This window comes from Lytechinus variegatus, chromosome 1 (assembly GCF_018143015.1).
Source record: "Lytechinus variegatus isolate NC3 chromosome 1, Lvar_3.0, whole genome shotgun sequence".
NCBI classification, from domain to species: domain Eukaryota; kingdom Metazoa; phylum Echinodermata; class Echinoidea; order Temnopleuroida; family Toxopneustidae; genus Lytechinus; species Lytechinus variegatus.
The window spans coordinates 91870259-91883424 of record NC_054740.1 but is presented as its reverse complement, the minus strand read 5'-3'; the positions used below and the strand labels follow the sequence as shown (position 1 = coordinate 91883424).

At 34.6% G+C, this 13166-nt stretch overlaps 1 protein-coding gene across 1 annotated transcript in view; it reads right to left on the bottom strand.

Moving 5' to 3' along the window:
• The window catches only part of LOC121428578, a 42569-nt gene that overhangs the window by 10337 nt on the left and 19066 nt on the right, over positions 1–13166 (bottom strand). Inside the window, exons 19-30 of the mRNA XM_041625301.1 lie at positions 12531–12647; positions 11398–11627; positions 10979–11098; positions 10138–10401; positions 9453–9544; positions 8416–8469; positions 7635–7821; positions 6476–6534; positions 5815–5889; positions 3827–3992; positions 2438–2507; positions 263–434 (exon numbers count right to left, since the gene is read on the bottom strand). Of these exons, the coding sequence (XP_041481235.1) occupies positions 263–434; positions 2438–2507; positions 3827–3992; positions 5815–5889; positions 6476–6534; positions 7635–7821; positions 8416–8469; positions 9453–9544; positions 10138–10401; positions 10979–11098; positions 11398–11627; positions 12531–12647 (1606 nt within the window). The remainder of the gene's footprint in view (positions 1–262; positions 435–2437; positions 2508–3826; positions 3993–5814; positions 5890–6475; positions 6535–7634; positions 7822–8415; positions 8470–9452; positions 9545–10137; positions 10402–10978; positions 11099–11397; positions 11628–12530; positions 12648–13166) is intronic.

The window sequence follows — 13166 nt, the reverse complement described above, 5'->3', positions numbered from 1 at the left end:
TCGCGCTTGGCTATCTGTCTTGGCTATCTAATATTATATAAATATTTCACTCTACACTACACTACAGGGTTTAAAATTTTGCAATGATTCAAACTTTTCTCCTTTTTATCTATGTGAAAACAAATACCCAAATTAATTGTTGACTTGCCCCCCCCCCCCCAGAAAAAAAGCTTTCACACCCTGAACCTACAGAGAATTCATCATAAACATTCAAACTTCAATATTAACAAATACTTCTAAAAGTATAAGGGTGATCTCTGACCTCATTATCAGCCATAGCATTGAGGATACCCAGTATAACTGCTGGTCTTTTATCTCCAAGGCCTCTCAGAGTATGGATGGCACTCCTACGTCTATCATTGTTGGAGCTTTTCAGGTCTCGTACGTATCTCCTCACAAGAGAATCCAACAATGGTCCTCCAAAGTTCACAAGACTAGATGCAGCAGGGAATTTAAGTCATAAAAAATCCACAGTTGAAATCAATCAAAAAGTAAAACATGGCTTTGTGAACACTTGGGTGAAGAGTTACCATGTCAGTTCACCGGTTTATTTCCAATTCGTCTTTTATTATTTGGTCTACCATCAGTTTGTCCACTCACCACATTGTCTACATTTATTTAGTTAATGAAATTCAGTCTGATAACTAGTTGGTCCAATAGCCATTTAGTCTATATACCAGTTTCAGTTCGGATGAGAAAGGATAGACCATGTGGAGCATGGTATGATGAAGATATCCACTTGCTTAAGAGAAAGAAAAGAAAGTCTGAGAGGAGATGGCGACAGTCATGTCTAGGGACTGATCGCAATCTTTTTCTCTTTGCAAAGAATGAATTGAATAATGCTATAATTAGATCAAGGAGTAGTTATTTCACTAATCTGCTCCTCATTTGTTAATTGGTGATGCCATCATTGAACCTGCCGAATCTGTTAGAACTTTAGGTGTTCAATTTGATTCGTCACTGACGATGACTCATCAAATAAATTCCCTTTGTAAAACACTTAATTTTCATTTATACAATATATCTAGGGTCAGGAAAATGTTGACGTATGAGGCTTGCCATCATGCAGTTCGCTCACTGGTTTTAAGCCGTCTGGATAATGCAAATTCTCTTTTGATTAATATTAATGTTTCCGACTTAGATAGACTACAACGAATTCAGAATCGTGCAGCTCGTATTATTTCAATGGCTAGAAAATATGATCATGTGTCTCCTTTGTTCAAAGAACTTCATTGGTTACCGGTAAGAAAAAGAATTACATATAAGATTGCATTGCTTGTTTACATGTCCATGAATAACCTAACACCACAATACATATCATGTCTGTTTTCCCCAGTTCAACAAAGGCAATATTCATTACGTTCTAGAACAGACCCTTTTCTTTTACAAGTCCCAAGAATAAACTCCAAGAAAGGTCAACAATGCATGGGTTTCACAGGTCCCAGTATTCGGAATAATCTCCCTATCAATATCCGCTCATGTCCTTCACTGCAATTATTCAAAAACAAACTAAAGACCTATTTATTTTCTTTGTAATATCCATTTGATTAATGTTGTTACATGTAGCACTTGGAGAGCAGAATATTCAACATAATTATAATATGATACTGTAAAGCGCTTTGAGCATGTTTACATGGAAAAGCGCTATATAAATATGAAATGTATGTATGTATATGTATGTATACCATTTGGTCTAATGGGACTAAATGTTAATTGTGCAAAATGAAAATGAAATAGATATTAGACCAACTGGTTATGACACGAAATGGTAATAGAGAAGAAGTGATGTTTGGACCAAATACTTAATGGACCAAATGGCTGTTAGACGAAATGTTGATGGACGGAATGGCATTAGACTAATTGAAGGTAGACCATGTGGTGGGTGGACGAGTTAGCAACAGACGAATTAGCAATTTACCAGCTCACCTTGCCCACCATCATTTATTCTAACTAGTCTATCAGGCTCATTATTCTTCATGAATTTCACCTTCCAATCATAATTTTGCAGTTCACACCATTTATTTTGTGTCTAGTACATAAAGGAAGAATATGATTTATAATCATCGGCAATACAAAATTTCAAATAGACTGCTCTAAGCTACATGTACATTAGTTTTCACAGAGAAAAAGAGTCCTTCTGCATTATCATCACAAATCCAGTCATATCATGTATGTTGTGGGATGGTACTGTAATACCATAACCTGAACACAATGACTTTTTTTTTGTATTCCTTTGGTAATGCTAAAAAAATATATATCATTAATGAACCCCCACCAGAATAAAAAACGATTATTCTACCCACAAAATGATCATAACGCAGGAAGTACTTTTTCTTGTATCCCTTGGGTCGTCATTATAGTTGGGTTTCACTGTAGTTTGATTATTCTGAATCTTAAACCAACTACGTCAAACTTTATGAGGCATACTTAAGCTTACCCATTCAGCTCAAGAAGTAAATCACATATAGTCTGGTAGTGGTCACTGGATGATTCTTCCAACAGGGTTACTAAAAAACAAAGAAAAATGATAACAATCACAAAGTGATGATTCATATGACAAAACTCACTAAAAGCAGAAGGAACTGAAACTGATCAACTCAAGCTAAAGCCAGGCTAATAGCTATTAATTCAGAATAGATCACTTCCAGGTAGATGGCAATATCAATTTGCTTATTATTATTGTTGCCATTATCATAAATGAATATAACCACTGCAGTTCTCTCCATAACATACACAAGGACAATTGAACTGAACTGTGACGACAATTTTATTTCAAATATTGTATCAGAGAAACTAAACAACATCACAATTGTAGTTACCTATATCAAAGCTGTAAGAGGAAAAGCCATGATGCTGAAAGGAATATTTTATAAATGGTCATTATTCTCCCTACACAATGATGATAACTATGCCAGAGTTAAGCAGAAAAAATTATAAGTTTATACCTCATTACTAAAACTGCTGTGCTATCAACCAAACGAGTTCTCCCGAACTATTATCTTTCTATGACAACATTTGATCAAAAGGTAAAACTGATAGTATAGACTTATCACCTACATAACAGAACCTATGATTATATTCTTAACATCTTAATCTACTGGCTTGGTATCAAATGCATATATGCCACATACCTAGTAGGTCCATGCTCAAACATGCATACCACATACCATATGTGTAGAAAATGAGCTTTATCTTAATCTTTTTGTTAAGACGTTAAATAAAAAACAGTCTGACATTATCACGTTAAGAAACCTTGTGTTTAATCACAGGGGTCAAATGTCAATGAGATATGTACACAATTATAAAACAATGATAAGAGATATCACTTTGGCATAATCTACAGGTCCACCCACCATTTCATCCAATAACCAGTTGGTCCAATAGCCATTTAGTCCATATACCATTTGGTCTATTTGGACTAAGTGTTAATTGGGCAAAATGAATGAAAATAAAATGGATATTAGACCAACTGGTTATGAGATGAAATGGTGATTAGACAAAGTGATCATTGGACCAAACTGTTATTGGACTTGTTAGATGAAGTGTTGATGAATGGAATGGAATTAGCCTTAAAGAAGTTTGACCATGTTTACCAAGGCAAATTCTACTTTCTTTGTTTACATGGCATGGCAAGATATGAACGTATCCTATGAGTGAGCAACAAAGCTAGGGGTTCACAGGAGGGTTCCATTGCACCCATACAAACACCCCCTGAACCACTTATGATCCTAATAACTAATTCTACCTATCTCATTGTACGATGATTACATACATGCATTGTTGCATACTCACAAACACAAGATCATTTTTATGCTGTATAACTCACAGAGTGTTTTGACCGTGGTGTATACGTCCATCTTGAGTCCCTTAGGATACCAGTAGTAATCATTGATCTTCTGAAGGAGTAAATCTACCGGATCTTTCTCACATTCATCCTCCTCCGCTTCCTCAAACTCTTCTTCATCTTGACTGATACCTGCCAATGTACCACGCTGCCACAAAAATAAATCAGGTTAAGACATTTATGATTTTTTTCTAATCTTTAAAATAATACACACATTTTATTCTCTAGTATTAATATTACAGGTGATATATATTTACTATTCAAGAAAGCCATCAATGTTGCTATGTTCACAATTACTTCACTGCGATCCGATTTTCATCACTTATATATATATGCCCATATTGTTTCTATATTACGTAATTATATTGATGAATCAATATTGTTTTATGTATAATTACTTTCATGTGTTAATATATAATATGTATGTACACAAGAATTGATAAGAACTGCAACTAAAGGGGAAGTTCACCCAGACAAAAAGTTTATTGTAAAAATAGCAGAAAAATAATGAAAAATATTGCCGAAGATTTGAGAATAATCCATCAAAGAACAAAAAGTTATTGTTGTTTGAAGGTTTGCATGGTGGCATATACAATCACTGATGTGGTTTATGGTACACCATGTGGAGTGATATAGAAACAGTGGATAGAAGATGAGTAGCTTCTACTCATCATCTCTACTCGCCGACTCAAGCCAGCATCTCCTCATCCATCCTACTACTCAAGCTGTTTTCAACTCATCAATCTTTTCTGGTTTACAGTCCTTTTCAGGACTACATTCAAGAAAGATTACTCTCAAATTTTCACTCTCTCGCCTATCCATTTCTTCTCTTCTTCTATCCACTGTTTCTATAACACTCCACATTGTGTACCGTAAACCATATCAGCAAAAAAGTTATTAGAATTTCAATTATTTGATTTTTGACTTCATATGCCAGCAGCTTTCCTACATATTGCATGGTAAAAAATCAATGAAATGTCCTTTTCTCAAGAAATTGAAAATGGCTTTTACTATACATTCAGTATATCAATACACAAATCATTTTACACCCGTTCCTTACAAGAAAAAAAAAAAAATGCACCACGAACCATTAAAATATTGAAATTTATACATTTTTTATCAAATAACATGGGGCAGCTGCTCATTTATGATGTCACGAATCCAAAACTTCAAATTCCAATAACCTTAATCTTTAATGGATTTTCCTCAAACCTTCACCAATATTTTCAATAATTTTTTCTGGTATTTTTACAAAAACTTTTCTTCAGGGTGAATTTCCCCTTTAATAGACCTATTCTACAATCAAATGAAAACAAACTATAGACTCACAATATTTGGTTGAAAGACATAACTGGTATCACACTGATTATTATCTCCATGAGTTAATTCTTGCAACAAAATAAACAAGAGTTCCCACAGAAATTTGAAAACAGAATTCCATGACTTCCCGCGAGTTATGTAGAATTTGGGATGTCACGAAAAATGGAAATCATGAACACCAATTATATCAGGGTATGATCACACAGAGTATGAAAGCTGCGGGACACGACAAACTGGAAAGCTGGCATAGGCGAGAGGTAAATGCAATACCATGACTTTTCACAAATTTTCCAAATTTCGCTAACTTTCCATGACCAAAATTTTTTCCAGGATTTTCCATGACTGTGGGACCCTTGTAAACAGAAAATTTGTGAAATCCTATAGTCTATGAAAAGAATGATGAATCCATTGGTACCGCAAATCCTTTTCACAACATAATTCATGAAAAATGTCTGACAATTCCAAATAATTAGCTCATTTGTTTATTCTTTGCTGATCTATCGTCGACATCATTTCTACCACATTATCAAACATGATACAAATTCAAATTCTTCTTCAATTTCATTTGGCTAATAGTTCTGTGACTAATCTTCATAAAGTATATGAAAGAAGTTCCATAAGTTGATATAAACTATTTTAGAATCATTTACCCTTTTATATTTTTTGAGAGATCCTGCTTCCTTGTTGATACCTCTTCCTATCCGCTTGGTCTTCTTGGCCGACACCTTGCAATGAAATAACAATCCTCAAAAATCAATAAGGGTCTTCCAAATTTCATTTACTTTTAGATCATATTGCAAACACACAACTTATCAATGCTTATCAAAGTGATATTCATATTTGCATTCATTTATATTACATCCAAAGAGATAGGTTTCAGACAACCTATGGCCTTAATGCAGATAATCAAAGGCCTTATTTTATCATAGTATTAAATCATCAATTATTCAATTTGTGACTATCTGTAAGCTACAAAAGAAGAGATACAGAGATGACAGGGTGGACATAGGAAGTGCAACTTAAAAATGAATTATAACTTGGATTCTAGATGAACGTTTCTACAAGGCGACATGACATTTGTTCCTGCAACAATTGCTCCTGTCTTAATATCTCAGAAGGCACAGGGTTAAAATTATAACTGTAATAGAGTTCTTGGTTTAGAATAATGTACAAGTAAGGATTAGGGTTTATTTAGTTTTAGAGGTTAGGTTTTATGCTTGGCTTAACATCAAAACAATTGTTGCTGGAGCAAATGTCTCAGAAGCTTCTACACTGAATAAATCAATTTAAATCATAGTCATATTAACTTACTGTTTTTCCTCTATCTTCACTAAACCCAGGGTGGCTCAAGACCAGCTTCCCGACCACCTCTGAAAAAATAATGAAAATATTTAAAGAATGATAATGATAATAAAAAGTAAAATATGCAATAGATGGTGTGTCTCTTGTTTAGGCCTTCTCCTTAGGGGAAAAATAAACTCTTTTAATCTAAAATCAGATTTGAAGCAAGTGCAATGACATACACATATACATGTATACATCTTTATATAAACAGTGCGATTGCCACAGCTAGCAGTTGCTACAAAACAAATCCAAATCAGAGTGGTGTGCAGCAGCTCAGATAAACTAAAAGCAAGCATTTACAGATTCATATTCTCACAGATTACATAACATGAAGGTTGAAGTGAATTCTGATGAGAAAGAAATATTTCATGATGAAGCAACTTTAATAGAAACACTGTGTGAAATAACACCAGGGGCCGATAACACAAAGCTTAGCAATGATCGTAGAACATTTTTCTACGATTGATTGCATTGACTACAACGTACAATCAATCGTAGAAATCAAGCGTACGATTAATCGCTAACCTTTCATCTTATGGGGCCCAAGTCGTATTCCACTGTTCTCTGGCAGTTTTAGAAAAATCTAACTATCAATGAAGGGTGTCAGCAAGATGAGAACACACCATAAATGTATAACTTGATCCAACTGAAGATAATTATTAATAAATAAATCTCTATGTACATGTATGTTATGCCTTAATTCTACAGTCGTGCTATCCATTACAAATGCAACAACTGGCTTTTCGTTGATTATTGCGAAAAATTTTAGGCCTTCCAAAATTTGTCTACGATCAAAACCACTGCCAAGATCATGATCTGATACGATGACTATATTTACTCCAAAACTATTAAAGACCACGGTTTCAATTGTGACGCAATTTATGACAGTAGGAGCAAGTACATATCAGTAAGAAATGTTCAAAATACACAGACCGATTGCACAGAACATGCATTTGAATGCAACTTTGTTAAAATCAAATAAAAATCATCAAAGCATACTTCTGATTGGCATGAGAATTGGTTGGCATATTATTTTCATGATTTACATTCAAATAAATATGTTATGCAGCAGGCTTTCAAAAGCTTTAAATCATCAATTATTTTGTTTCCGGAAACCTAGACTTACTTAGGCTCAGCCTCCTTTTATCTTTGCTAGCTCCTGTGGTTTCTTCTGTCTCAGCATCTGTACGTATTCCTGGTTTGAATGGTTGATAGAGGGCTTGCTCAGTAGGAGGGCTAGGAGAAGTCACCGGGGTGACCTCATGTCTACTGCTCTCCTCTGAAGAAGCCCATGTAAAAGGTTCATGGTCCTCCTGCAACATCAAATAATCCCAACAAATATGCAATTTTTCATTCATAAATGACTAGCTGAGAAGTTATTACCCCATGATTTATATCATTAGTAGGCAAAGCATGCATGCATTTGTATGCTGAATCTTCAAAAGATGGTTGTATATAATGTCAAGTAGTCAGAGTATTTATGCCCAAGCCCCCCCCCCCCATATGTGGGGCCTTCCTGAATGATTTACTCTGTTTTCCTAGTTCATAGTGAGATTTCATTGTTCTAGAATTTTAATGGCTTGAGCAGCAGTTGATGAGGTGAATTAAGAATGGAGGGAAATTGGAAGTTGGACTTACAAAAAGGTTGAATATTTTATGGAATTGCCTTTTGAGCAGCTGATGAGGTGAATTAGGAATGGAGGAAAATTAGAAGTTGGACTTAGAAAAAGGTTGAATATTTTATGGAGTTGCCTATTAGCTGAAACAGTAGTTTATATAAACTAATATATCGCCTCATATCATTTTTCTATGTTCACAGTCTTAAATTAAAGACGGCAAAAGGATAGTTTTCTAAGTTTCTTGTAACTGCAATGTAATAGATTTTTAAAAAACCCCAGAAAACTTACATATTCTACATCAGACTGATCGCCTTCAACAAAGTGTACACGGCCTTCAGGGACCTACATTATCAACACAAAAGGAATAACATTACAACAATTATACAAATCATAAAATGGTGATATACAATCTTAATCAAATGACTGAACTTGATCCTGTAACCAGTAATCTATTTTACCTTAAAAGAAAATTTGACTGGTCACAATGAAAAGTTCCATTAACCAATCATAGTTTTGAGATGAGGATTGTTTATAACAAGGATTGACCACACTATCTTAGTGATAGGTGAGGTGCCATGGCCAAGTGGTCTAGGGCGCCCGATTACACAAAGTCTGCATGAAGTCCAGGGTTCGATTACCGGTATGGCCCATGACCATGGCATTTTTACTTACATCACTCTTGCATCAAATAAATGAAAATGCTTTATGCAATATTGATACCAACATATGTACGTGTTAAAAAAAATCTCATAAAAATGTACAATACAAATTCGTTTACTAGGGCATTAAAACAAACACACATTTGTTAAATTTGGAAGTTGAAAAGCCCAAAGGTACTGGATGCGTGCAATCCTTCGCAATGCCATCGGATATGTATTTGTATACTGGTTGAAAATAAAATACGAAAAGATATATCAAAGAATGACTATCGAAAACAGGAAGATTGCTAAGATTTTTTTTTGCCATATAAAAAAGATGAATTTAGGCTTGAAAACAGAGAGCAATTTCACAAGCAGATATCTTTTAGGCCAAATGGTTGTATCAATGTTCATTATGTCATTTATTTGGCCCATAAAATATGATAATTCAACTAAGAAATACAATTTAAAAAACAGTATACTTTCAGTGATTTCAAATGGATTTTAAAAGGAAATTTCTTGAAAAATTCAACTAAAATAAATGAGTGAAAAACACAAAAAAAGAGTGTAGCATCAGTGATCTAAAAGGACAGATTATAAGCTATTTTGAGACATCAAACAGGTGAAATAAGTAACTGAATAACAAAAAAGTACAAGTTATGGAATAGATGAAGAATTGCTACTTACATCTTTGATCTTCCATTCCTTTGATGGGGATAGAGGGGGAGGGGGTGGAGGAGGCTGCACTATCTGCCTAATAACAGAGTTTGGTATGTAACCTTTACAGGAAATAAGAACATTAATGATATGAACAAATAGAAATATTTATGTAAAATTGGAGAAAGAATCATATTTTTATACATTTTATGAATATCATAATATGATACTGTATTTCACAGAAAAAGTCATCAGGACAAACCAATCCAATGCATTTGTACACAATCACAACAATTACATCTTGTGAAAATGTACCTTGTGGAAAAGGCACTATACATGTACCAATACAAACTGTTACTATTGTTAAGATAATGACACTAATAATAATTACAATGATAGTAACATTTACAGGACTTTATACAGATGATTCAAAGCTTCTACCTCGAAATGTAAAAGAACTTTATCAAAACAAAAAAATCATAGGTGTATTTCATGAAGCATATTGTCAGTAATTTTCACTAATTTGCGGTGAGCCAATCAGGGGCCAGTAACACAAAGCTTAGCAATGATCGATTTTCCTACGGCTGATTGTATACACTACAATGTACTGTACAATCCATCATGAAAATAAAGCATATGAAAATCGCTAACCTTACCCAGATGTAAGGATTTTGTTAGCTTATAACAATAGGCAGTGAAATATTCTAATACATACCATCAGGAGCAATGGGTAGCTTGATCTTAGGTTCTTCCACCAACCCTTCCATCATCTCATCAACCATTTCATCTGTTGGTTCTCCCTTTGATGATATCTCTTCAATCTTTTCTCCTTCCTCCATGTCCTTTTCTTCACTTATCTCCATGGCAACATCATGATCCACCTTCGATTCTTTTGCCTTTATTTTGTCATCTTTGATTGTCTGTTGTGGGACATCCATCTTGGCCTGCTTCAAAGATTTACCAATCTTGCTGGATTCATCTGCACATGTTCAATAGAGGAAACATCAAGAGTGATAACTATGAAATGAAATGAGAAAATTTTCAAATATAATAATTTTGCATTCTCATCATAAGTATTCAAATCCTCAAGCAAGAAGCGTTAACAAATAAATACACTTTCTATTTTTCTGTGATTCTTTTCTAGCACAAGATTTTCTCTCGATTGTAACTGCTTTCAAATTATGTCTATGGGTAGTTTTATTTTCTTGAATAAACTTGAATGAAAATAAGTGAAGGTCATATATGATCCCTACATCTGATATATAAAATTTAAATAATGAACCTTGCATTGTATTAAACCCCACCATGATATTGATCTACTATTGATTAGAAGAAAGGTTTCTTTCCTTCATACCCCTACTTATTTTAGTTAAATTCTTTTTCGGTACATATTGACAATTTTTATTGTCTGTCAGGTTTGTTTGATATATAATGGAGTAGATGCACAAAAATGATAAACACACATTGCTATTACTTTGGTTTTTATCTTTTTTTTTTTTATCTCATCCACCATCTTTCATCATTTCCATGTTATCTTTCATCATACAAAAACTAACCTGATATTGATATGGGAGGAGCCTGGTCACCGTTGCCATGGAAACTTAATGATCCATCAATCTGTCTTGACTTGATTTTCTTTGGTTGCGTAGGCTCCGTCTTTTTCCTTTCTACTGACACTTGATATATACAATGAAAGGAGATGATTAAGAAACATAAAAAAAATAAATCTGCAAAATTAATTTACAAATGTAAATGTACACATTGTTGAGTGTTAACATTATCATCATAAATCACAAAGATAGGGAATACCGGTAACTACAAAAACTCACACTACTAGAAAACTGACATATTTTGCAAATTTTGTTAAAGACCTTTTTTCAATACTGCTTCCATGAACTGGAAAGAATTCTGAACTAGGATTCATGTTCATTTATAAGATAAAGTTTTTATGACATGTTTGTTTTCAAATACCCACCCCTTTTCTCTGCCAGCTGGATGGCACTCTCTTCTATAACTTTGAAAATACTTTCTGCATCTACTAGTATCTCAATACTACTTTGGGCATCCTCTTTAGCCTTCCCCTTCTCCTCTATCTGAGATGCAGCCTCCCCTAAGATTTGTTTTCTAAGCTGAGGTAGCTTCTTTCTTACATGTTGCCTCATCAAAAGATCAGTGGGAAAAGTTAGAATAGTTTTCAAGTTGAACCTGATCAAAATAAAATGAAAGGAATGTTGACAGTAGATGTTGCATTCTGAGATGGTAGAAAGCTTTGTTTAAAATTTGGACATGAGAGATTTGGATCTTACAATAGCTAATTTATAATACAATTCAAGTGAACTTTTTACAGCTAAAATCATCCATTGAAAACTTAGACTGAGGTGAGGATCGTCTGATGTTGTATCATCATAAGAGGGACCACTTTGATTCTTAACAGTGCATTCTGCTTTGAGTACATGGTGAGTGTGATTTTACCATGTCCCTTTCCTAAAGATTAATAGTTCAGAATCAGTGAATGATTTCTCAAAATATGTCTCACTAATCACTTTTAATATGATTTCCATGTATTTGCAGGCTCACAATCAAACTCAATTACTTACCATTCCTAATTATTCCTTTTTGTGTTTTAAATTGAGTGATTCATGACAGAGCAGTCAAATTCTTACAGCTTAGTATATTTTCATCAAATTTTGAGATGTTTGTGAATGGTTTGCTTATAATAATAATAATAATGATAATAATCCGCTTTTATATAGCGCTTAATCCATCGGAACGACGTTTCTAAGCGCTTTACAGATATATTATTACCCCGGTCATCGGATTCAATCAGTCATTCCCGCACACAATGTGTGCACATCCTCCACTCCCTGGGGAGTATTCCAGTCAGTCGCCTGTGAGGCGCGCACAGTACTGGACAAGCTACAATGACTTTCACATCCTATCGGGTACCCATTTAGCACCTGGGTCGAGAGTGGCAAAGTGTGGATTAACGCCTTGCCAAAGGACGCTAGACCGCGGTGGGATTCGAACACACGACCCTCTGTTCACAAGGCGAGAGTCAGAACCACTACACCACGGCTCCTCCACACATATAATGATTGTAACTCTCACCATAGAGGAAGATCAGGATTAAACTGGAAAGGTTCTTCTACTCTTTCATCTTCAAACTCTCTCTCAACCAGCAGCTCCATGAAAGATAAAGGAAGGTATGAAGATATACTTACATGACTGAAAAAAAAGAAAACAAAATAGAGTTTATAAGGGATGATTAAGCTGCTTACACAGCAAGGCGATACTAACACCAGAAATAGAAATGGAAAGCAATGCCAAGTTCCAACATTGTGTCCCATTTCAATGATGGCTTCACTGACTTTGCTTGTTCAATATAGCTTTCATATTTTACATTTGCATTTTTATTTACACATCTGGGCTCCATAACACAAAGATTAGCGATCAATCGCTAAATGAACTGACCAATCAATATCAACCTTACATGCGCATTTGATTTAAAATACTGACCAGGAACCAATCAGTGCAGTTCTTTCATATTTGCAATTCAGCACAAACCTTTGTGTAACGGAGCCCAGCTGAAGTGGCACATGGGGCATTGTTGGTTGCCTTCTTCTTTATAACAACCATCTGCCCCCATAGGCCACTAGTCAGTGTTGATGGACTCGACAAGTCCAAGTCCTCTAACACTGGATGATAACGAGATTCATATTGTTAGCATTCATTGATACAATACTG